The 26561-nt window shown below is 48.2% G+C and overlaps 1 protein-coding gene across 3 annotated transcripts in view; it reads right to left on the bottom strand.

Annotated features, from left to right (window-relative positions):
• garem (GRB2 associated, regulator of MAPK1) overlaps positions 1 to 20471 on the bottom strand; it is a 134510-nt gene extending 114039 nt beyond the window's left edge. The window contains exons 1-2 of one of the 3 annotated variants that reach the window (XM_041190375.1): positions 20178 to 20471; positions 7663 to 7803 (exon numbers count right to left, since the gene is read on the bottom strand). In XM_041190375.1, the coding sequence (XP_041046309.1) occupies positions 7663 to 7803; positions 20178 to 20286 (250 nt within the window). In that variant the 5' untranslated portion in view covers positions 20287 to 20471. Of the gene's footprint in view, positions 1 to 7662; positions 7804 to 20177 lie in introns of those variants that run through there. The other 2 variants (XM_041190378.1, XM_041190376.1) reach the window with 2 other exon arrangements.
• Positions 20472 to 26561: the final 6090 nt, after the last annotated feature.

The following is a 26561-nucleotide window of genomic DNA, read 5'->3' as shown; positions in this document are numbered from 1 at the left end:
CTGTACCTGCACTCTAACTTTTGTACCTGGACACCAGATCCTTCAGTACCACCGAGTGCTGCAATCTCTCCCCAGTCACATAGTATACTGATTTCCTATTCTTCCTGTCAAAGTAGACAAGTTCACATTTACCCACATTGTTCTCCATCTGCCAATCTATTTCCCACCCACAACCTATCTACATCCCTCTGTAGGCTCTTTACCTCCTCTTGACAACTTACTTTCCTACCTATCTTGGTGTCATCGGCAATCTAGGTACCATACATTTCCAAGTCATTAATATAGATCATAACTAGTTAAGGCCCCAGCACTGATCCCTGTGGCACTCCACTAATTAGTTTGCCAACCCAAAACCCAAGTCTTAGACCCAAACTTTACCCCTTTAAATTGAACATGAAATTCTATCATGCTATGACTGCTGTCCCCCATTGGCTCCTTTACCATGGGGTTATTGATTAATCTTGTCTCACTGCTCATTACCAGGTCTAAAATAGCCTGCTCCCTGCTTATCTCAAGAATGTACTGCAATAAGAAATTATCTTGCATACACTATGAACTTATTTTCCAGGCTACCTTTGCCAATCTGATTCGCCCAATCTATTTGTAGATTCAAGTCACCTATGATTATTGTGGTGCCTTTCTTACATGCACCATTTATTTATTCCTGCATACTCTGTCCTACAGTGTAAATATTGTTAAAGGGCCCGTAAACAACTCCCACAAGTGACCTCATATTTACTATTTCTTATCTCTACTCAAACTGATTCTACATCTTGGTCTTTCAAGCTGTCACCTCTCACGACTGTACTAATATCATCCTTAATTAACAGAGCCACCCCACCACCTTTTCCTAGCTTCTATCTTTTCAAAATGTCAAATGCCCTTCAATATTCAGGTCTCAGCCTTGGTCACCCTATAACCATGTCTCCATGATGGCTATCAGGCCATACATATTTATTTCTATTTGGACTAACAATTCATCCATCTTGTTATGAATGTTGCATGTATTCCAATACAGAGCCTTTAACTCTGTCTTTTCACCATTTTTGCAATCTCTGGCCTTATCTGCTGGAGCACTAAATATGTGCCTTCTGTCCCTTTCTGCCACACTCTGGTTATCTTCACCTAAATCATTATCCCGCCCGAGTACCTCATTGTTACCATTTGATTTTACTACATCTCCTTTCAGAGGATCCTTTCCCCACACTATTTAGTGTAAAGCCCTCTCTACCACCCTATTTTTATGTCTCACCAGATCACTGGTCCCAACAAGGCTCAGGTGAAGCCCATCCCAATGGTCCAGTTTCCACTTTCCCCAATACTGGAGCCAGTGCCCCATGAATCAACACCCATTTCTCCCACACCAGTCTTTGAGCCACGCATTCATCTAAACCTTATTTACCCTACACCAATTTGCTCATGTCCAAGGTAATAATCCACAGATTACTACCTTTGAGGTTCTGCTTTTTAATTTAGCCCCTAGTTGCTCATACTTCTTTCCTAATCCTATCTACGTCATTGGTACCAACATTAACGATGACAACTGGGTCCTCTTGAATCCATTGCAAGTTCCTCTCCAGCCCCATGCAGATGTCCTGAACCTTGGCATTGGACAGGTAACACAACCATATGGACACTCAGCTGCACAGAACTGTGTCCATCCCCAACTGTATGGTCCCCTACTACCACTACATACCTATTAACTCCCCCAACTGAATGGCTTCCTGTACCACTACCAGTTCACTCATCCAATGTGCAAAACCTGATTTCACCCCCTCAAGCTGTAAAAACCTCAAACCTGTTAGACAATTGTAAGGGCATCTGCCTCTTCTCGATCCCCTTACCAGCATCACTTGCAGTCACACCCTCCTGCCCCCGACCGAATCAGAAGATGCTAAGGGGTGTGACTGCCTCCTGGAATAAAGTGTCCTGGTAACTTGCCCCCTCCTGTGTTTGGAGCTTAGCCTCCAACTCCATGACTCTGAGCCAAAGCTCCTCAAGCCGCTGACACTTAGTACAGACATGTTTGTCCTAGATCACAATGGTGCCCAGAACTTCCACATTCTGCAGTTGCAACACAGTACCTCCCCATCATCTTTATTAAGTGTTAATTAATGTATTATTTTTATTATTTTATTAATAAACCCTACTATTTCCTTGAGCTTTACATGAGAACTAGGAGGAGTAGGCAATTCAGCCCCTCGAGCCTGCCCCAACATTCAATACGATCATGGCTGATCTCATTTCAGCCTCAACTCCAATTTCCTGCCCTCTCCCCATAACCTTTCAACCCGTTACTAACTAAAAATCTGCCTATCTCCTCCTTAAATTTATTCAGCGTCCTGGCATCCACTGCACTCTGAGGTAGCGAACTTACTTTACTACTGATAGTAAACCTTACTACTAATGAAACCTTACAATTACTCATAAATTTCATGAATTTCGAATGATAAATGAGCGAAATACTCACCAACTTGTTTCCCTCCTCCCTCACTGCACTTAATTCCCTCACTCACCAAATTTCCCAAGTTCACACTCTACAACTAGTTGCACTCCGTGATAACATAGTCTTTGTTGCCAGGTAAATCCAAGAAAAATGTCGAGAACAAGACAGGGACTCTTGATTTCATTCATCAACCAAAGCATTTGACTCAGTAATCTGTGAGGCTCTGTGGATTGTGCTCCAAAGACTTGGAGTTCAAGAAACTTCATCACAATCATGCAATTACTTCATGATGATATGACTGTAATTGTCTTGAGGAGGTCTGAAACAGATGCCTTCAAAATCCAGGCCGTTGTGTGATAGCCTCCATATGGTTTACAATTTACCAGAAAATGATTATTCACCTCAAAGGTCAACTGCCCTCTGGTGTCAGCATTAAATACCGCATAGATGGAAAGCTCTTTAACCTCAGTCACCTCTATGTCAAAATTAAAATGACCACCATAGACACACATGATCTACAGTTTTCAGAAGACTACAGTGTCATCACCCACTCTGCACCAGATTTGCAAACAACTCTCGATCCCTTCAATTCTGCAGACAAGAAACTCAGCCTGTCCTTGAACATTGCCAGAACAAAACTAACATCAACCCACGCCTGGTCAGTCAAATATTCCACCCCCCAAATATGTTGAAAGAGACACTCTGGAATGCGTTGCACACTTCTCATACCTTGGCAACCACCTTTCTCAATTTGGCAAGGAGATCCAACACTGGATCAGCTGTGCCAGCGAGTGTTTGACAACAAAGACCTCAAGTCAACAAAAGTCCTAATGTACAGAGCAGCCGTCATCACCACACGCCTGCAATGCAGTCAAGGCCTGGACTGTGTATCTGCAACACATAAGAATGTTAGGGAAAGTCCACCAGCAATGCCTCAGCCGCATCCTTCGGATTCAATGGGAGGACCATCGAGCAAACACTGGAGTCCTTCTTGAAGCCAAATCCACAGCTTTCTGGCAAAACTCCAGCAAAATCAACTTCAGTAGACAGGTCACCATGCCCAGATGGTCAAAAACCATCGCCCTCCCCTACCAGGTCCTGACTTCTCAATTCTCAAATGGCCGATGTTTCAGGAAGGGACAAAAAAAAAGGCACTCAAGTTCTCCTTGAAGCACAGCAGCATTGATATTAATGACTAGGAGGCACTTACTATCATTCAAAATGGTGACAACTTGTCCATAAAGCTGCATCACGTTTTGAATCACAACAGCTTAATAAGGTAGAGAACAAAAGAAACAGAAACAAACCCTGCAGTCTGGATCCTACTACTCATGGGATATCCTGCCCTATGTGCTCAAAAATGTGAGTCAAGAATCAGCCTGTTCAGTCACATGAAGTCCCAAGGCAGAAACTCACGAACCTGATGTAGATGCATCCTTGAGGGATGGCCAACGATGAATATCAGAAAATAAGATCAATTAGCAATATACAGGATTAAATGTAAAATTTCCACTGTGTGAAATGTGACTCAGATAAAGGCATAGTTATGTAAAATGAATTCTATTCCAGCAGCATGTTAACTCCTCCAAACACTATTATTTGCCACTTCTCAGAATACAGCTAAGAGATGGCGTAAACTGACACTGAAATACAGCTCAAATTAGCAAAATCAAGAGATTTTCAGCAAATAAAATCATATATGACTCAGATCAAATCATGTTTCTTTTCATTTTGATGTGCTGTGATTTGTTTTATTCATTTATTCACAGGGTGTGGGCATTGCTGGCATGGTCATCATTTATTGCCCATCTCTAATTGCCCCTGAGATGCAACCAAGGTAGCTTGCTGGGCCAATTCAGAGAGAAGTCAATCACAATACTGCAGGTCTGCAGTCACATGCAGACCAGACCAGGAAAGGATAAGCAGATTTTCTTCCCTAAAGGACATTAGAAAACCAGATATTTTTAAAAACAACGAAGTAATTTCATGGTCACCATTTATAATACCAGCTTTTTTATTCCAGATTTATTTAATTAACTAATTTTGAAATACCCCAGCTGCCATGGTGGAATTTGAACTCATGCCTTTGGATCATTAGTACAGGCCTCTGAATTACTTACTGGTCCAGTAACATAACCACTATGCTACTTCACCCTTGTTAACTGTCAACAGTTTTTAACTATCCTAGAATAGGTTACAGAACAACTGTCATATTAACAAAAGACTTTGGCTGGTCAATTGTGATAATTAAAATGATTTATGTTTCCAATTAACTGCCATAACAGTAATCAAAAGACAGCAGACAATATCATATTATCCTTATTGCCATTTACTTTTACAAATCAACTCTGCAAGGTGCAACAAATGCAATTCAACAAATACAGCATTCACCAGTTTCCTATAGCTCAACAAATCACCTTGATATCAAATATCCTAACTATAAAATTAGTCCCCAATGCATTAACTTTAGAGTTAGTACAATTTAGCAAACTACAACAGTCCCATAATCTGTGATGAAATCCTTGCAATATAACCATTGCTAGCTGTAAGGGAAAAACATAATGAAGATGCAGAGTGAGATGGTGATCTTAAACCACATATGTTACCAGCTTGTCAAGTGAGGAAAATGCTTCAGACTACAATAGATTCCTTTCAGAAGGGGCAGAACCCAGATTGCTTACATATATTCTATCACTGAAGTTAGTCTGACAGCAACTGCTCACCCCTAATCAGCCCAGCACATCTCAAAGATCCATGAAAAGAGCAAGCTAAGAATGTTTTAAGAAATGAATTTTGGTAACTCAGCAAATTTAATTTTTACTTCATGTTGATGCCACTCAGGACTGTTAAAAACAACTACTGCAATTAACACCCATTTCTAGAGTGAGAACCGCAGCAAATTTAAGCTGAAACAATGTGATGAAATTCTGCTGGCTAAAAGAATTCTCTATGAGATGAATTTGGGCAGATTTATTCCCCAATCCCTAACTTCATGGCTGAGGTGGGAAATAGGGAATGTTGTATTACTGCAGTGGGAATTAATTCACTGAGGTATTGGGGATACAAGAAGATTTATTCTGCATCTAATGTAGATAAGTGCAACATGAAGTGCTTGATGCTGCCACTGGGTGAGTGGAATAGAAATGCGTTATTTCCCAGCAGTAACATTTCTATCTTGAGAAACACAAAGATTTTTTTTTTAAAAGAAAACAGGTGTGAACATATGTAAAGTAACTATAATGCTGGCACTATTTAGAATTAAATTCTTCTCCTTCAGCACCAGCCACGAAAAATATCCAGGCTAATGTCACAGCTAATATTTAGCAAGTTCATTGCTGCTGTCTAAGAAATGAAATCAGGTTGCAGCAGGCAGAAAAGTATGACATAAAAATAAAAATTAAAACAAAAACTGCGGATGCTAGAAATCCAAAACAAAAACAGAATTACCTGTAAAAACTCAGCAGGTCTGGCAGCATCGGCGGAGAAGAAAAGAGTTGACTTTTCAAGTCCTTATGACCCTTCCACAGAACTGAGTGAATATAAGGAGAGGGGTGAAATATAAGCTGGTTTAAGGTGGTTGCCGGGGTGGGGGGGGGGGGGGGGGGTGGTTGTAGGGACAAGCAAGTAATCAAATAATGATATGAAAGGAGCAAATAATCAAAAGATGTCACAGACAAAAGAACAAAAGAACACAGAGGTGTTGAAGTTAGTGATATTATCTAAACGAATGTGCTAATTAAGAATGGACGGTAGGGCACTCAAGGTACAGCTCTAGTGGGGGTGGGGTGGAAAGACTAGCGGGGCATAAAAGATTTAAAAATAATGGAAATAGGTGGGAAAAGAGAAATCTATATAAATTGTTGGAAAAAACAAAAGGAAGGGGGAAGAAACAGAAAGGGGGTGGGGATGGAGGAGGGAGTTCAAGATCAAAAGTTGTTGAATTCAATATTCAGTCCGGAAGGCTGTAAAGTGCCTAGTCAGAAGATGAGGTGCTGTTCCTCCAGTTTGCGTTGGGCTTCACTGGAACAATGCAGCAAGCTAAGGACAGACATGTGGACAAGAGAGCAGGGTGGAGTGTTAAAATGGCAAGCGACAGGGAGGTTTGGGTCATTCTTGCGGACAGACCGCAGGTGTTCTGCAAAGCGGTCGCGCAGTTTACGTTTGGTCTCTCCAATGTAGAGGAGACCACATTGGGTGCAACGAATGCAGTAGACTAAGTTGGGGGAAATACAAGTGAAATGCTGCTTCACTTGAAAGGAGTGTTTGGGCCCTTGGACGGTGAGGAGAGAGGAAGTGAAGGGGCAGGTGTTGCATCTTTTGCGTGGGCATGGGGAGGTGCCATAGATGGGGGTTGAGGAGTAGGGGGTGATGGAGGAGTGGACCAGGGTGTCCCGGAGGGAACGATCCCTACGGAATGCCGCCGGGGGGTTAAGGGAAGATGTGTTTGGTGGTGGCTCATGCTGGAGTTGGCGGAAATGGCGGAGGATGATCCTTTGAATGCGGAGGCTGGTGGGATGATAAGTGAGGACAAGGGGGACCCTATCATGTTTCTGGGAAGGAGGAGAAGGCGTGAGGGCGGATGCGCGGGAGATGGGCCAGACACGGGCCCTGTCAATGACCATGGGTGGAAAACCTCGGTAAAAGTACGACAGTCTGCTTAATCTGCCTCCATCCAAGCTAGTTGCTCTGCTAGCATATCAGGATTATGTTGACAGTAACTTTTGTTTAAAATGATAGGCAGAATTACATTAAGCTATTCTATCCATGTCTCACACACAAAGCTTCTTTGAGGATCCTGTATGTCAACATACATAGTACATAGTGCAGGATCACTGTTATGTCAAGAACCAAATTCAAAACAGAAGCTCTATTCCTTAGGAACATTATATTTGTAGACGTTAATGTAGACTATATGTATCTGATCGGAATAGCATCAAAAATTAGTGCTTTTTTAATCAACTACCTTGTCAAGAAAATCTAAAATTTTCTTCCCAAAAAGTTGTTGAGTCAATTAAAAATGTTCTTCTTGAGCAAGATTCTGGCAACTCTCACAGTAGTGTAGCAGGAATAGATTTTGATTTTTCTCATAAAGAGAAAAATTCCTGATATATTCATGGTCAAACAATGTCAAAAACTCCCTCTCCTATTTCATACAATCTTATGCACTAAACAGACTGCTTCCACCAGAAAAGCAAGTCTGTTTATTCGCGTCTTACCTCCATAATGAACAGGAATCTCTATTTTTGGTCCTATCACATAATGACCCTCTTCCAAGCTGTGAGCAGTAATAGTTGTCCATTGTCGACAGGAATGAAGCAAAACCAAATCATTTTCTCGAATCCCTTCCACAGTTTCCCCTGTGAAGAAAATGTAATCTTCATTAGTAAAGGGATCAGATAAAATCACCAGCTTCTTTATAGTTGGAAGATATTTCAATGACAATCATCCGTCTCAGTTTATTATGCACATGCAGCGGACTCATGAAAATTCAAAGTGATTCACGCTTAAAATAACTATCCAACAATTTGAATTCAGCAATACAGTGATAATTTAGCTCAGAAATAGACCATTCAGCCCAGGTGATCTATGCTGTACATGTTCAACAAGAGCCGCATGCCATCCTCTCTCCATCTAACCCTATCCGTATAATCCTTCTGTTCCTTTTCCCTTCCTGTGCTTATCGAGCTGTCCCTTAAATGCACCTTCGCTAATTGCCTCAACTGTTCCTGATTCTACATTCTGCCACTCTTGAGAAAAACTTTGTTACCGAAAAATTTCCTATTGGATTTTAGTGACTATTTTATATTTAGCAGCTGGAGGTTATTCAAATTATATGACTTCAATCTTACAGATTAACAATATGGGTTACAGTCACTTCAGTTCTTCTATTATAAAGTGATGGCTTTAATAATTTCAGATTTGCATCAGAAAATCAAAAGTCTGAATCTCCATTCTGCCCAGTGGTAGAACTCAATCAGGAGCTGCAAGAACATCAGCTAAAGATTTGCCAATTCTAGCTTGAGAAAGTACATTTGTCAAAAACAAAACATGATTTTTTTAAACATACAAGTCTAATGTAATTACTGTAATTATTTCTAATTTCCTACCTGGGTACTGAATAAACATATTGTACACAACTGATGAAATCTTCAGACAGAACTGTTTATTATTCTGCTATTCACACTCACTCTTGGACAAATGCTTAGTTTCTTTGCTACAACCATTACCACTCTTTATGACTTTTGTTCCATAACATGGGCAGATCGGTGTGTAACAGTAATGACACTAAACTAATAATCCAAGGGTCCGGTTTAATGCTATGGGGACATGGGTTCAAATTTTGTTTTTATTCATTCATGGGATGAGGGCATTGCTGGCTGGGCCAGCATCTATTGCCCATCCCTAATTGTCCTTGAGATGGTGGTGGGAAGCTGCCTTCTGGAACTGCTGCAGTTCATGAGCTGTAATTACACCCACAGTGCTGTTAGGGAGAGAGTTCCAGGATTTTGACCCAGCAGCAGTGAATGAACAACGATATATTTCCAAGTCAGGATGGTGAATGGCTTGGAGGGGAATATTCCAGGTGGTGGTGTGCCCATTTGTCAACTGCCCTAGTCCTTCTATATGGTGGCAGTCAAGGGTTTGCAAGGTGCTGTCTAAGGATCCTTGGTGACTTCCAGCAGTCCATCTTGTAGAGACAAAAACAGAATTACCTGGAAAAACTCAGCAGGTCTGGCAGCATCGGCAGAGAAGAAAAGAGTTGACGTTGAGTCCTCATGACCCTTCGACAGAACTTGAGTTTCATCTTGTAGAGAGTACTGTCAACACCTCTTTGTCCTTTTGTCTATGACATCTTTTGGCAATCTCCACCTATCACTGGCCCTCTATCCAGCTCTACCTATTCTACCACACCCCTCCCCCCCTTAAACCAGTTATATTTCATCTCTTTTCTATTTTTCCTTAGTTCTATTGAAGAGTCATACTCAAAACGTTAACTGTATTCCTCTCCGGAGATGCTGTCAGACCTGCTGAGTTTTTCCAGGTATTTTTGTTGTAGGTAGTACACACTGCTGCCACTGTGCATCAGGTGGTGGTAGGAGTGAATGTTTGTGGCTGGGCTGCCAATTAAGCAGGCTGCTTGCTTTGTCCTCGATGGTGTCAAGCTTCTTGAGCGTTGTTGGAACTGCATTCATCTAGGCAAATGTAGAGTATTCCATCACACTCTGATTTGTGCCTTGCAGATGGTGGACAGGCATTGGGGAGTCAGAAGGTGAGTCACTCACCACAGAATTCCTAGCTTCTGACCTGCTCTTGTAGCTGCAGTATTTATATGGCCAGTCCAGTTGATAGTGGGGGATTTAGCAATGGTAGTGCCATTGAATGTCAAGGGGCAATGGTTAGATTCTCTCTTGTTGGAAGTGGTCATTGCCTGGCACTTGTGTAGTACAAATATTACAAGCCTGGATGTTGTCCAGGTCTTGCTACATTTGGATCTAGACTGCTTCAGTATCTGAGGAGTTGCAAATGGTGCTGAACATTGTGCAATCAGCAGCAAACATGCCCAGTTCTGACCTTATGATGGAAGGAAAATCACTGATGAAGCAGTTGAAGATGATTAGGCCTAGGACACTTCCCTGAGGAACCCCTGCAGTGATGTCCTGGAATTAAGGTGATTGACCCCCAACAACCACAACCATCTTCCTTTGTGCTAGGTATGACTCCAACCAGCAGAGAGGTTACACCCTCATTCCCATTGACTCCTAGGGCTTCTTGATGCCACACTCAGTCAAATGCTGCCTTGATGTCAAGGGCAGTCACTCACCTCACCAAGACAGCTGGTGGAATTTGAATTCACTTAATAAATCTGGAATTGAAAGCTCGTATCAGTAATAGTGACAATGAATCTATCATCGATTGTCATAAAAACCCATCTGGTTTACTAACACCCTTTAGGGAAGGAAATCTGTCATCCTTACCTGGTCTGGCCTACATATGAGTCCAGACTCAGATAAATGTGGGTGACTCTTAACTATCTTGTGAAATGGCCTAGCATACCACTCAGTTCAAGGGTAATTAGGGATCTCAATATCTTTAGAGTGCAGGAGGCGGCCATTCAGCCCATCGAGTCTGCACTGGCTCTCTGGAAGAGATTCCACCTCGTCCCACTCTCCTGCCTAATCCCCGTAACCTTGCACATTATTTACTTTCAGGTAGCAATCAATTTCCTTCTGAATACCTCAGTCAAACCTGCCTCCTTTCAGGTAGTTTATTCCAGACTCCAATCACCCTTTGGGTGAAAAACTTTTTCCTCACATCACATTTACTCCTTTTGCCAATTGTTTTGAATCTGTTCCCTCTAGTCCTTGATGCTCTCGAGTGAGAATAGTTTTTCACTATTTACCCTGACCGTAACACTCAGGATCTTAAATACCTCTATCAAATCTCGTCACAGCCTTTTCTCCAAGGAAAAGAGTCCCCGATCTCTCCAATCTATCCTCATAGCAACAGTTCTTGATGCCTGGAATCATTCTTGTGAATCCCCTCAGTGCTTCTCTCCAATGCCTTCACATCCTTCCTGAACTAGATGCAGTACTCCAGATGAGGCCTGACTAATGTCTTATACAAATTTAACATGACCTAAAGAAGTAAAGATCTTAGGCTTCATTAATAGGGGCATTAAGTACAAGAAACTATATGCTTTATTAACTGCTCTCGTTAGGCCCTGCCACCTTCAATGTACATATACACCAAGGTCCCTCTGTTCCTGCACCTCCTTTAGACTGTCCCTTTATTTTATACTGTCTCACCATATTTTCCTGCTAAACTGAATCACCTCTCATTTTTCTGCATTGAACTTCATCTGCCATTTGTCTGCCCAATTTACCAACATGTCTATGTCCTTTTGAAGTTCAAGACTATCCTCATCACAGCTGACATCATTTCCAATCTTCGTATCATCTGCAAATTTTGAAATCATGCCCTGCACACCCCAATCTAGGTCGTTAATATTTAGCAGGAAGGGTAAGGGTCCCAACATTGACCCCGGAGAACTCCAATACAAATTTTCCTCCAATCTGAAAAACAACTATTTATCACTACTCTAGTTCCCTGTCACTCAGCCAATTTTGTATCCAAGTGCCTACTTTTCCTTTTATTCCATGACTTAGAATTTTGCTCAAGTTTGTTGCATGGCACTGTATCAAATGCTTTTTGAAAATCCATATACACCATATCAACAGTGTTTCACTTATCAACCTTCTCTGTTACCTCTTCAAAAGACTCCAGCAAGTTAGTTAAACACGATTTTCCCTTAATGAATCCATGCTGGCTTTCCTTAATTATCCTGCACTTGTCTAAGTGATTATTGATTTTATCCCGTACTATAGTTCCAGAAGTTTCCCTACCACTAAAGTCAAACTGACTGGTCTATAGTTGCCAGCTTCATCCTTGCACCCCTTTTTGAACAAGGGTGTAACATTCACAATTCTCCATCTGGTACTTCCCCTGTGATTAAGGAAGACTGAAGATTATCACTAGTGCCTCTGCAATTTCCACTGTCACTGCCCTCAGTACCCTTGGATGCATCTCATCTGGTCCTGGTACCTTATCTGTTTTAAGTAAAGATAGCCTTTCCAGCGCCTCCTGCCTCTCAACTGTAAGTTCTTCTCTTGTACCAGTTACCACCTCTCTCACTTCAGCCTGGGTAGCATCTTCTTCCTTTGTAAAGACAGATGTAAAGTACTTGTTCAACACTTCTGCTATTTCTCCAGCCTCCACATGCAAGTACCCTTTGTTGTCCACGATCAACCCTACTCTCTTTTACCAGCCTTTTATTATGTACATGCTTGGGATTTCCTTTAATATTCGTTGCCAGCCTCTTTTCATACTCTCTTCTTGCTTTTCTTATTAGTTTTTTCACTTTCCCTCTGGTCTTTCTATATTCAGCTAGATTCTTCATTGTATTTTCTACCTGACATCTGTCAAATGCACACTTCTTCCTTTTCATCTTTACCTCGTCATCCAGGGTGCTCTGGATTTATTTGTCCTATCTTTTCTATCAAGGGAATATACCTTGACATTGCCTGCAATACTTTTTCTTTGAAGGTGGCCTTTTGTTCAACCAATTTCTCTTCTGCCAACATCTGATTCCAACTCACTCGACTCAGATGCATTCTCACCCAAAGTTGGCTTTCCCCCAATTAATTATTCCTGCTCTGGATTGTTCCCTGTCCTTTTCTGTGATTAACCTAAGCCTTATGATACAATAATCACTGTCCCGTAGAGGCTCTCCCACTGATATCTGATCCACTTGTGCCAACTCATTCCCCAGAACCAGGTGCAAAAGTGCATGCCCTCTCGTTGTGCTAGAAACGTACGGCTGCAGAAAGCTATCTTGAACACATTCCAGGAACCCTTATGTCCCTTTGTACTATTCCTATCTCAGTCTATATTTGGATAATTGAAGTCCCCCATTATGATTACTCTATAATTCTTGCACCTCTCTGTAATTTCTTTGCTAATTTGTTTCTTCCCATCCCCTCCACTAGTTGGTGGTCTGTATTCTACACCAATCAATGTTACTGCACCTTTTTCATTCCTTACCTCTAGCCAGACAGATTCCGTTCTTGACCCTTCTGGAACATCCTCTCTCTCCAGTACTATAATACCATCTCTAATTAATATAGCCACTCCCCACCCCCCCACACCAACCACCCCACCGCCCACCCCCCTCCCCACCCACACCAACCACCCCCACCCCCCCCACACCCCATTTCTTCCTTTCCTTTCTCTTTTAAACACGTTGTACCCAGGAATATTTAACACCCAATCCTGCCCTTCTTTGAACAAGGTCTCTGTTATAGCAATAATGTCATAATTACATTTGTCAACCTATGCCTGCAGTTCAGCAATCTTATTAGCCACACTCCGTGCCTTCACATACATACGCATTAGCCCTGATTTAGGCTTTTTTACTTTCACCCTTATTCTGATCCCATCTAAAGACTTACTATTGCCTACACTAATTCTATCAAACGCTCCAAGTATTCCATCTACCTTGATTTAACTCTGGTATATCTTCATTATCAGCTGATACTTCACTACTTCCCACTGCCAGTTTTTCTCCTCTGCATTCTGAATTTCCCCCAGGTTCCCATCCCCTTGCCAATCTAGTTTAAACCCTCCCCAACAGCAGTAGCAAACCTCCCCACGAAGAAGAGTCCCAGTTCTGCTAAGATGTAACCCATCCTTCTTGTGCAGGCCCCACCTGCCCCAGAGCCGATCCCGGTGCCTCAGAAATCTAAAGCTGTCCCTCCTATTCCATTTGTCCAGCCACATGTTGAACTGCTCAATCTTCATATTCTTATGCTCACTAGCACATGGCCCTGGGACCAATCCTGAGATTACTGATCTTGAGGTCCTGCTTTTCAATTTCCTTCCCAACTCCCCAAAATCTGCTTTCAGGGCTTCATCCCTTTTCCTACCTATGTCATTGGTGCCAATGTGGGCCACAACCTCTGGCTGTTCACCCTTCCCCCAAAAGAATGTCCTGCAGCCGCTCTGTGGCATCCTTGACCCTGGCATCAGGGAGGCAACATGCCATGCTGAAGTCACATCTACAGCCACAGAGATGCCTGTCTGCTCCTCTAACTATGGAATCCCCAACTACTATAGCTTCCCTCCAGGAATATATCGTTCCCTCCGGGACACCCTGGTCCACTCCTCCTTCACTCCCTATACCTCAACCCCTTCCCACGGCACCTTCCCATGCAACCGCAGAAGGTGCAACACCTGCCCCTTTACTTCATCCTTCCTCATCATCCAAGGGCCCAAACACTCCTTTCAAGTGAAGCAGCATTTCACTTGCACTTCCCTCAATTTCGTCTACTGCATTCGCTGCTCCCAATGCAGTCTCCTCTACATTGGAGAGACCAAACGCAGACTGGGTGACCGCTTTGCAGAACATCTTCGGTCAGTCCGCAAGCATGACCCAGACCTCCCTGTCACTTGCCATTTCAACACACCACCCTGCTCTCATGCTCATATGTCCATCCTTGGCCTGCTGCAATGTTCCAGTGAAGCTCAACGCAAACTGCAAGAACAGCACCTCATCTTCTGACTAGGCACTTTACAGCCTTCTGGACTTAACGTTGAGTTCAACAACTTCAGATCATGAACTCTCTCCTCCAACCCACCCCTTTTTCCAATAATTTATAATTTTTTAAATATATATATTTTTCTTTTCCAACCCATTTCCATTAATTTTAAATGTATTTCCATCCATTGTTTTAACTCTACCTTTTAGCCTATTTCGATCCCTTCTCCCCCACTCCACCCCCACTGGGGCTGTCACATGCTCGTCCTGCTTTCTACCCTTAATATCACCATTAGCACATTCCTTAGCTAATATCACCACCGTCAACACCCCTTTGTCCTTTTGTCTATGACATCTTTGGCAATCTCTTCTTTGCCTCCATCTATCACTGGCCCTTTATCCAGCTTTACCTGTCCCACCTCCCTCAACCAGCTTATATTTCACCCAATTTCTATTTTTTTCTTAGTTCTGATGAAGAGTCATATGGACTCGAAACGTTAACTGTATCCCTCTCCGCAGATGCTGTCAGACCTGCTGAGGTTTTCCAGGTATTTTTGTTTTTTGTTACTTTGGCACTCCTCCCTTCCTGTGCAACGGAGCCACCCTTGGTGCCACGGACATGGCTCTTGCTGCAGTTTCCGAGGAACCATCTTGCTCACCAAAATGGAAAAGCAGTTAGAGAGCGAGATAGCCTCAGGGGATTCCTGCATGAGCTGCCTGTTTCTCTTAGATACTCTGATGGTCATCCATTCCCTTACTGTCTATGTACTTCTTAGCTGTGGTGTGACCACCTCTCTAAAATGTGCTATCCACGAAATCCTGAGCCTTGCGCATACACCACAGTGACTCCAGACGCCACTCAAGTTCCACAACTTGGAGCTCAAATTTCTGCAGATGTAGTCACTTTGTGCCTGCATGACTTCCCACATCCCTAAAGATGCCCATTCCACATGGCTGCACTGACATACCTTAAACTGTATTTACTCACCTGTCACTCACCAATCGTCTCCTCCTCTCCCTCTCGCACTCTTTATGAAGTCTCACTGCACTCTCCCCCTCACGCCTCTTTATGAAGTCTCGCTGCTCTCCCCCTCTCTTGGTCCCAAGTACAGTTCAATTTGCAAAACGTTATACATTTCATAATGTGATTAGCAGTGGAGATAATTTGCTCTTAACATGTAGAAATCAGGCACAGAGTCCTCAATTTAACATATATATCTGCCATCATTTGATTTGTTCAAAGAACAGGAAGTTAAAAAAACACTAAACACAATCGTTTATATTACTAATGAAATATTCTTCATAACTGCAGATCCAACATCTTTGCTCATGTCTTTACAAAACAGTAATGAGCTGAATTAATAGGTTTTTCTACATTACAACAGTGGCTAACTACAAAAGTGATTCACTTTGGCTGTGGAATACTTTAGGGTATACTGATGATGCGAAAGATTCTGCATAACTGCAAGCTAATTCATGTTACACTTGTTTGGAAAGGAACGCAAGTTTTATGAGACTGCATGGATGCTATTGACTACAATCCATGACATTTACAGCACATCGGGCCTGATGCACCAGAATCATAAAGACCCAAAATGTTTTTAATGCAGTTCACCTCTGGGCTATTAGTTTTTATCATCTTTGTTTTTTTCCTTTTAAAACAAGAAATACCCTAAAACACTCAAATATTTCCCCTAGTAACAAAATAACTTAGAAAAATATAAAGTTTCAAAATATTTAAAGCACCAGCTAATACCAACGCACATGAAATGAAGTGCTTAATTTCCCTGTTGAACTGAAGCTTTTCACGGAAAGTCATGGGAACATGTTATAATAATATTCTGTGAAAATTTTAGACTACTCACCATAGAGAGCATGATCAGGCACATTTGAGCATGATCAGATCAACCAGTGACCAGCAGCCAAATTAACCTCAGATTTAAAACAAGTTATATATACGGTATCATGCAAATTTTCTCACACAAGCCCAACAAGAGTACCAAAAACAATTCCAATTAAAAATATAATTTTGATCAACCACTCAACAAACAAAACAGCTTTCAGTTCTGTTGAAGGGTCATGAGGACTCGAAACGTCAACTCTTTTCTTCTCCGCCGATGCTGCCAGACCTGCTGAGTTTTTCCAGGTAATTCTGTTTTTGTTAATAACTACATAGCTATTACCTGCAAGGCATGCACAAGCAGAGGTTTCTGCGGCCTTCCCTGTAAATAACTGTAGCACAGGGTTTATCATTGGAGGTCTGACTTTATTCCTAGGACAATGCATTAAGAAATTGGCAATTTCAGCAGCTATCACAAAAATAGCTTCAAGCTCACAACCAAATCAATCCTTAATATCCACAACAAAAACAAAAACAGAATTACCTGGAAAAACTCAGCAGGTCTGGCAGCATCGGCGGAGAAGAAAAGAGTTGACGTTTCGAGTCCTCATGACCCTTCGACAGAACTTAATATCCACAAGTCATTGAATTTGTTTCTTGAAAAGTTACTAAAATTATCTTTCTGAGCCTCAGCCCAGGCAGAAGGATAGAGATAGCAAGTTAATAGATGTCTCATCTATATTATTTCTCAAATATTAACTCTGCCTATCTCGAAGTGGAGTGTTGACCCAAATCTCAAATGAACCAAGCTGATATTTTAAACATAGGCGAAACTCTAGATTTCCAAAATGTTTCAGGCATTAGCCAGAAAACATGATCTGAAGAGAAATTGCTGCTCATCATTTATCCACAACAACTCGCAAATACTTACTCGTTAAACTACAGACTGCATGTTATGTATATTGCAAAAAGTTGAAGTGAACAGTTTTACATTTATAATCTGACAGGACAGTTTAACAAGCCCTAAAGAAAATGTATTCGCCGACTCAAAGCAGAGAAATTAAGTTAATTGGCCAGGAACTGAGAATCTTTAAGTTGATTTATCCTTAATATTTTCCATTTTTTAAATGTTTGCCCTTTAGGCAGACCTGAAGGGCAAACATCAAATAAACAGATTACACAGCATCTTCATGTACTGAACACTGTAAACCCATGTTAACAGCTGTTGTAAATTTCACTGACCAAAAACTTTTAAAGGTTGACCAGATTAGAGCTTAAAATCCTTAGAGGATCTATATACTGTAGGATTGCTCATGCTTTTTCCAACTATATCAATTTATAGATGACAAAACAGCCATGTCAGTTGTCCATTTGCTTATGGAATTACTTTGAATTAAATAAATTTTTGTAAATGGATATATATGCAAATAGTCCAGGAGCTTATTTGGGGTACTCTAATGTTTGTTTTGAATGCACACTTCTACTTTGAGGTCTGGAGTATTGATACTATGTCAAACACCAATCAACATTTTATGACACCTATCTACAACCCTAATATTTATATAAGTTTTGATTATTATTGCAAATCATGAGCCCAGTTGCTGCTCTTGCCAGATCATAATTATAATTCTAAATCTCAAGCAACTGCTACTCCTGTAGAGTTATACACAAGTATAACCCATTTCATTAATTTCCATCCAACTGGAAAAGATGTAAACCCATTTAAAATAAATTCAAACATGCTTCCTATTGGTCAATCTAAAACTGCAGGAACAACCCACATTTTTTTTAAAGAAATAGGCTCAGATGCAAACTATAACATATTTAAGAGACCCCAGTGAGAATGGTAAAAATCACTGATTCAGTTCTGAAAACTTCCTGCCAGAAAAGTAAAAAAAGTCACTCCTGTCTGGACTTTGAAGCCTACCTAAAATCACTTCAAACTGATTTTTTTTAAAAAAAGTATGTATAACTCAAATTATTAATTATCCCAGTTTAATGCTGCACTGGGGTATTAACCTTTGGGTTCAAATCACAAATCAATCATTTTGTAGATACCAACTGAGATGATTGCTCGCGTTTTTGAAAAACTTTTGCTGTCAAGGAATTTAGAAAAATCTATTAAATCTATTAAAAGAGGCTACATAGAAACTACAGCATAGACGTCCCCCATTAGATCTGTGCCAACGCAAGCTTTTCAACAAGACTTATCCACTTGAATTCCATTTCTTGATATAGTTCCTTTTATATCCTTCCATTTCAAATGTTTTCACAAGAGTGCATACACACTACACCCTTTCCCAGCTCATCATCTTCAAATAAGAATTTTCTAAAGCAACTAGTACTTCTCTGCAGTAAACGATCTGTAATTCCGGCAATTAATCCTTTTTTCCACCATACTAAAATTATTCAAAACAATCTGAAAAGGGATAGGGGGCTGTGTTTCAAATTAAACAACTGAAATCAGGGTTCCTAGTTAATAAAGTACCCAATCTATGATCTAAAAATGTTAAGCTCATATACATCACTGTACAGTTTCTCATATTTTAATCATTCTGAATTTGGATTGCGATTCAGTTTTGAATACTTTGCCCTTCTTGAACGTGAACTTTAGAGTGAATGACAACATAGCATGGTTGTTAGTCACTAGGACTTTTGTTTGAACTTGTAGAACAGGCAATCATTTAGTTTTTAATTTTATTTAGCTTTTCACCTCAAAAGTGATTTTTTAAAGTCAGTAGATCTTATTACAGTTAAAATCTTGTAATCCCTACAATACTACAGGTGTTTGTTTCTCCAGGCACAATAACAGCACCTGACAAGCTAATTTGCTTCTATGTTAATGCTTAAAAGTGACTTATAGATAGACCTTGCCATTCCAATCTTCAAACTTTTGAACTTGGATTGGCTCAAGAAAAACAGGCTTGTATCTACTTTCAGCTGATCAATGGCCACACTGTTTCCTCAAGAGGATTCATTTTAACTAATTTCACATTTAGAACTGCACTGTGGCATTGATTGTACTTGAACCATAAACAATACGGCATCTGACCAGAGAGAAAAAAAAACCTCAATCTTCAGGCAACAACGTCCATTTCCGGCAGAGACCAACACCCTGCACCTTTGGACTGCAATACACTGATTTATTAGCAAACTAGTATTTGGTTCAGTTACCAAATATCCTGCGGGTTATACCTTAATCAGACTCTCATTCAGCAGACCAGTTACAAAAAAAAAGCAATGTTAAAGCATTTGAAAGTATTGTAATTTGACAAGACATTTTCTGTCAAACATTCACATGCCGCCTAGGAGCACAGACCTACTGACCAAGCTGACCCCCAACTCACTAATGGGGTTAAAATTCGTCTCTGCGCTGAATTTAAAAGCACAGTCCACAGTTTACTTCCCAAACTAGAACGACTCAAATCATCCCTTTCATATGGCTCGACACCTTCACTACATTTCCCAGCAATTAATCGCGTAACGATGGTAAAGTTGAGATGTCAGTCTACAATCCATGTCAATATAGCCTAAACCTAATGCTTCTATTTATTACTCGCAATGTCGGCAGCTTGAAAGCTGCGCAACGAGTCCGGGCACAAGCTGCACCAAACAGACTCCAGAGCCTCACCATTAATATTTCTAATAGTTTTAATTAATGTGGGTTCACATTTGGAGATTACGGCTTTTCTCAGTGACCCGAGTCCCCTCGGGCGGGCCGACGCTGCGGATGGGGGACTCGCTCCCTCTGCCCGCTTCCCCAGCTCAGGCCAGCCCGGGGCCCCGGCCTTTCTCACCGTTCTCCAGCCTGACGAGCTGCGGTAACCGGTATGTGGTGACCAGGAGGTCCAGCGGCCTCGCCACCCCGCTCCACTCGATCTCCCGGCCGCCGCTTAATGCCTCCATGGCGCCCGGCAACGCCGCTCGATTCCGGGCGGAGGCAGCGGGCGCTCAGCCGCAGCTTTTCCCGGGCGCTGGGCTGTAGCTGCCGCTGCTGTCGAGCTCCCTTTCCTGCCGGCCTCCCGAAGCGCCATGCCAGGAGTCACACGCTTCACTGCAGGAAGCGGCCGGCCGGCCTGCCACTCGCACCAGCCGACAGGTCGGAGCAGCAACATCGGCCCCGCCCCATCCACCCGAATCCCCGCCCCAATCCCGAACCAGCTCCACCCCCTCCCCGCCTCCACCCTCGTCCCACCCCCTCCCCAACCCCTCTGTCCTCCCTCTCTCCCATCCCCTTCTCCCCTTCCCCATCCCACCCTCATTCCCACAACACACCCCTCCTCCTCCTCCCCCCCCCCACTGCTCCTCTTCCTCCCTCCAATCCTCCCCTCCTCCAGCCTCCCTCCCTTCCTTCCCGCCCTCCAACCCCTCCTCCCCTCCCCTCCCCTCCCGCCCCTCCTCCCTTCGAGTCCATCCCGCCACTCCTGCTGTCCCACTGTCCCCCCTCCACTTACCCACTGCCCCCCCTCCCCTTCCACACACTCCTCCCCTTCCAAACTCCCCCCCTCTCCTCTTCCACATTGTCCCCCTTCCGCTGCTCCCCTTCCCCCCCTCCCCTTCCCCACTCTCCCCCTCCACTTCCCCACTCCCCCACCTCCCCTTCCCCACTCCCCCCCCTCCCCTTCCCCACTCTCCCCCCTCCCCTTCCCCACTCTCCCCCCTCCCCTTCCCCACTCTCCCCCTCCACTTCCCCACTCCCCCCCCTCCCCTTCCCCACTCCCCCCTCCCCTTCCCCACTCCCCTTCCCCACTCCCCCTTCCCCACTCCCCTTCCCCACTCCCCCTTCCCCACTCCACACCCTCCCCTTCGCTACTCTGCCCCCCTCACCTTTCCCCACTCTCCCCTCCCCCTCTCCAACCTCCTCCCCCACTCCACCCTCCTTCCCCCACACGACCCTCGCCCTCCCCCACTCCACACTCCGCCTCTCCCCACTACACCTACTCCCTCTCCCCCTCCCTCACATTCTACATCCTTCACTCTCCCCCTCCTTCAATCTACCCCTCCCTCTCTCCCCATCCATCACTGTTCCCTTCCATCACTCTCCCCCTCCCCCTCCACCACTCTCCCCATTCCATCCTCCGACTTCCCCACACCCTCCTCCCCAGTCTCCCCACTCTCCACTTCGCCCACCTCCCCACTCTCTCACTCTCCCCCTTCCCACTCTCCCCCTTCCCAATCTCCCCACTCCCCACGCCACCCTCCCAACGCCACCCTCCCCACGCCTGCCTGCCCATGCCCCCCTGCCTACTCGCCCCCTCCCCATTCCCCCTCCCCACTCCCCACTCTCCCTCCCCACTCTGCCCCTCCCCTACTCTCCCCCTCCCCTTCCCCACTCTCCCCCTCCCCTTCCCCACTCTCCCACCCCTCCCCTTCCCACTCTCCCACCCCTCCCCTTCCCCACCATCCCTTCCCCACCCTCCCTTCCCCACCCTCCCTTCCCCCTCCCTTCCCCACCCTCCCTTCCCCCTCCCTTCCACCCCCTCCCTTTCCCCCACCCTCCCCCCTCCCTTCCCCCACCCTCCCCCCTCCCTTCCCCCACCCTCCCCCCTCCCTTCCCCCACCCTCCCCCCTCCCTTCCCCACACTCCCCCCTCCCCTTCCTCACACTCCCCCTCCCCTTCCCCACACTCCCCCTCTCCTTCCCCATACTCCCCCTTCCCTTCCCCACACTCCCCCTCCCCTTCCCCACACTCCCCACTCCCCTTCCCACACTCCCCCCTCCCCTTCCCCTTTCCCACACTCCCCCCCTCCCCCCTCCCCCTTCCCCACACTCCCCCCCTCCCCCCCTCCCCCTTCCCCACACTCCCCCCTCCCCCCCTCCCCCTTCCCCACACTCCCCCCCTCCCCCCTCCCCCTTCCCCACACTCCCACACTCCCCCCCCTCCCCCTTCCCCACACTCCCCCCCTCCCCCTTCCCCACACTCCCCCCTCCCCCTTCCCCACTCTCCCACCCCTCCCCTTCCCCACCATCCCTTCCCCCTCCCTTCCCCCCCCTCCCTTCCCCATCCTCCCCCCCTCCCTTCCCCCATCCTCCCCCCCTCCCTTCCCCCATCCTCCCCCCCTCCCTTCCACCCCCTCCCTTCCCCCACCCTCCCCCTCCCTTCCCCACACTCCCCCCACCACCCTCCCCCCCTTCTTCCCCACACTCCCCCCTCCCTTCCCCGCACACCCAACCCTCCCTTCCCCACACTCCCCCTTCCCTTCCCACACTCCCCACCCTCCCTTCCCCCTCCCTTCCCCCCCTCCCTTCCCCCCATCCTCCCCCCCATCCTCCCCCCCCATCCTCCCCCCCCATCCTCCCCCCCATCCTCCCCCCATCCCTTCCCCCTCCCTTCCACCCCCTCCCTTCCCCACACTCCCCCCACCATCCTCCCCCCTCCTTCCCCACACTCCCCCCTCCCTTCCCGCACACTCCACCCTCCCTTCCCCGCACACTCCAACTCCTGCCCCTCCCCTACTCTCCCCCTCCCCTTCCCCTACTCTCCCCCCTCCCATTCCCCACTCTCCCCACCCTCCCATTCCCCACTCTCCCACCCCTCCCCTTCCCCACTCTCCCACCCCTCCCCTTCCCCACCATCCCTTCCCCCTCCCTTCCACCCCCTCCCTTCCCCCACCCTCCCCCCTCCCTTCCCCACACTCCCCCCTCCCCTTCCCCAAACTCCCCCCCTCCCCTTCCCCACACTGCCCCCTCCCTTTCCCCACACTGCCCCCTCCCTTCCCCACACTGCCCCCCTCCCCTCCCCCTTCCCCACAATCCCCCCCCTCCCCCTTCCCCACACTCCCCCCCTCCCCCTTCCCCACACTCCCCCCCTCCCCCTTCCCCACACTCCCCCCCCTCCCCCCCTCCCCCTTCCCCACACTCCCCCCCTCCCCCTTCCCCACACTGCCACCCCTCCCCTTCCCCACTCTCCCACCCCTCCCCTTCCCCACCATCCCTTCCCCCATCCTCCCCCCCTCCCTTCCCCCTCCCTTCCACCCCCTCCCTTCCCCCACCCTCCCCCTCCCTTCCCCCTCCCTTCCCCCATCCTCCCCCCCTCCCTTCCCCCTCCCTTCCCCCCCTCCCTTCCCCCATCCTCCCCCCCTCCCTTCCCCCTCCCTTCCACCCCCTCCCTTCCCCCACCCTCCCCCTCCCTTCCCCACACTCCCCCCACCACCCTCCCCCCCTTCTTCCCCACACTCCCCCCTCCCTTCCCCACACTCCCCCCCTTCCCTTCCCCACACTCCCCCCCTTCCCTTCCCCACACTCCCCCCTCCCTTCCCCACACTCCCCCCTCCCTTCCCCGCACACCCAACCCTCCCTTCCCCACACTCCCCCCTCCCTTCCCCACACTCCCCCCCTCCCTTCCCCGCACACCCAACCCTCCCTTCCCCACACTCCCCCCTCCTTTCCCCACACTCCCCCCCTCCCTTCCCCGCACACCCAACCCTCCCTTCCCCACACTCCCCACCCTCCCTTCCCCACACTCCCACCCCTCCCCTTCCCCACACTCCCCACCCCCTTCCCCACACTCCCCACCCTCCCTTCCCCACACTCCCCACCCTCCCTTCCCCACTCTCCCACCCCTCCCCTTCCCCACCATCCCTTCCCCCTCCCTTCCCCCCCCTCCCTTCCCCCCCCTCCCTTCCCCCATCCTCCCCCCCCATCCTCCCCCCCTCCCTTCCCCCTCCCTTCCACCCCCTCCCTTCCCCACACTCCCCCCACCACCCTCCCCCCTTCTTCCCCACACTCCCCCCTCCCTTCCCCACACTCCCCCCTCCCTTCCCCACACTCCCCCCTCCCTTCCCCACACTCCCCCCTCCCTTCCCCGCACACCCAACACTCCCTTCCCCACACTCCCCACCCCCTTCCCCACACTCCCCACCCTCCCTTCCCCACACTGCCCCCTCCCTTCCCCACACTGCCCCCCTCCCCTCCCCCTTCCCCACAATCCCCCCCTCCCCCTTCCCCACACTCCCCCCCCTCCCCCTTCCCCACACTCCCCCCCTCCCCCTTCCCCACACTCCCCCCCTCCCCCTTCCCCACATTCCCCCCCACCTTCCCCACATTCCCCCCCTCCCCCTTCCCCACATTCCCCCCCTCCCCTTCCCCACATTCCCCCCCTCCCCTTCCCCACATTCCCCCCCTCCCCTTCCCCACACATTCCCCCCCTCCCCTTCCCCACACATTCCCCCCCTCCCCTTCCCCACACTCCCCCCTCCCCTTCCCCACACTCCCCACCTCCCCTTCCCCACACTCCCCACCTCCCCTTCCCCACACTCCCCCCCTCCCCTTCCCCACACTCCCCCCCTCCCCTTCCCCACACTCCCCCCCTCCCCTTCCCCACACTCCCCCCTCCCCTTCCCCACACTCCCCCCCTCCCCTTCCCCACACTCCCCCCCTCCCCTTCCCCACACTCCCCCCCTCCCCTTCCCCACACTCCCCCCCTCCCCTTCCCCACACTCCCCCCCTCCCCTTCCCCACACTCCCCCCCTCCCCTTCCCCACACTCCCCCATCTCCCCTTCCCCACACTCCCCCTCTCCTTACCCACACTCCTCCCTCCCCTTCCCCACCCTCCTTTCCCCACCCTCCCCCCTCCTTTCCCCACACTCCCCCCCTCCCTTCCCCACACTCTCCCCCCTCCCTTCCCCACACTGCCCACCCTCCCTTTAGCACACTCCCGCCCTCCCTTCCGCACACTCCCACCCTCCCTTCCACACACTCCTGCCCTCCATTCCGCACACTCCCGCCCTCCCTTCCGCACACTCCCCCCCCTTCCGCATACTCCCCCTCCCCTTCCGCACACTCCCCCCTCCCCTTCCGCATACTCCCCCCTCCCCTTCCGCATACTCCCCCCTCCCCTTCCGCATACTCCTCCTCCCCTTCCGCACACTCCCCCCTCCCCTTCCGCACTCTTCCCCTCCCCTTCTGCACCCTCCCCCTCCCCTTCCCCACGCTCCCCCCTCTCCGCCCTCCCCTCCCCCACTCCCCCTTCCCCTTCCCCACTCACCCCTCCCCTTCCCCACTCACCACTCCCCTTCCCCACTCCACCCTTCTCCCTCCCCCACTCCCCCTTCTCCCTCCCCCACTCCCCCTTCTCCCTCCCCCACTCCTTCTTCTCCCTCCCCAACTCCCCCTTCCCCTTCCCCACTCCCCCTTCCCCACTCCCCTCTCCCCTTCCCCACTCCCACCCTCCACTTCCCCACTCCCACCCTCCCCTTCCCCACTCCCACCCTCCCCTTCCCCACTCCCACCCTCCCCTTCCCCACTCTCCCCCAATCCCCACTCCACACCCTCCCCTTCGCTACTCTGCCCCCCCTCAACTTTCCCCACTGTCCCCTCCCTCTCTCCAACCTCCCCCCCCCCACTCCACCCTCCTAACCCCACACAACCCTCGCCCTCCCCCACTCCACACTCCACCTCTCCCCACTCCATCTACTCCCTCTCCCCCTCCCTCACAGGCTACCTCCCTGACACTCCCCCTCCCTAACTCTCCCCATCCACCACTCTCCCCATCCACCACTCTCCCAATCCACCACCCTCCCCCTCCACCACCCTCCCGCTCCTCCTCCACCACCCTCCCCCTCCTCCACCACCCTCCCCCTCCTCCTCCACCCTCCCCCTCCTCCACCACCCTCCCCCTCCTCCTCCACCCTCCCCCTCCTCCTCCACCACTCTCCCTCCTTCTCCACCACTCTCCCCATTCCATCCTCCGACTTCCCCACACCCTCCTCCCCAGTCTCCCCACTCACCCCACTCTCCACTTCGCCCACCTCCCCACTCTCACACTCTACCCCTTCCCACTCTCCCCCTTCCCACTCTCCCCACGCCCCCCGCCCCACACCTGCCTGCCCACGCCCCCATGCCTACTCTCCCCCTCCCCATTCCCCCTCCCCATTCCCCCTCCCCATTCCCCGTCCCCCCTCCCGACTCCCCCCCCTCCCCACTCCCCACTCTCCCACTCCCCACTCTCCCCCTCCCTACTCTCCCGCTCCCCTTCCGCACCCTCCCCCTCCGCTTCCCCACCCTACTCCTCCACTTCCCCTCCCCCTCCCCTACCCTCCCCCTCCCCTTCCCCACACACCCCTTCCCCACACTCCACCCCTCCCCTTCCCCACTCTCCCCCTCCCCTACCCTCCCCTCCCCTTCCCCACACACCCCTTCATCACACTCCCCCCCTCCCCTTCCCCACATCCCCCCTCCC

Source organism: Carcharodon carcharias, chromosome 6 (assembly GCF_017639515.1).
Source record: "Carcharodon carcharias isolate sCarCar2 chromosome 6, sCarCar2.pri, whole genome shotgun sequence".
NCBI classification, from domain to species: Eukaryota; Metazoa; Chordata; class Chondrichthyes; order Lamniformes; family Lamnidae; genus Carcharodon; species Carcharodon carcharias.
This window is presented reverse-complemented; position numbering and strand designations above follow the sequence as displayed.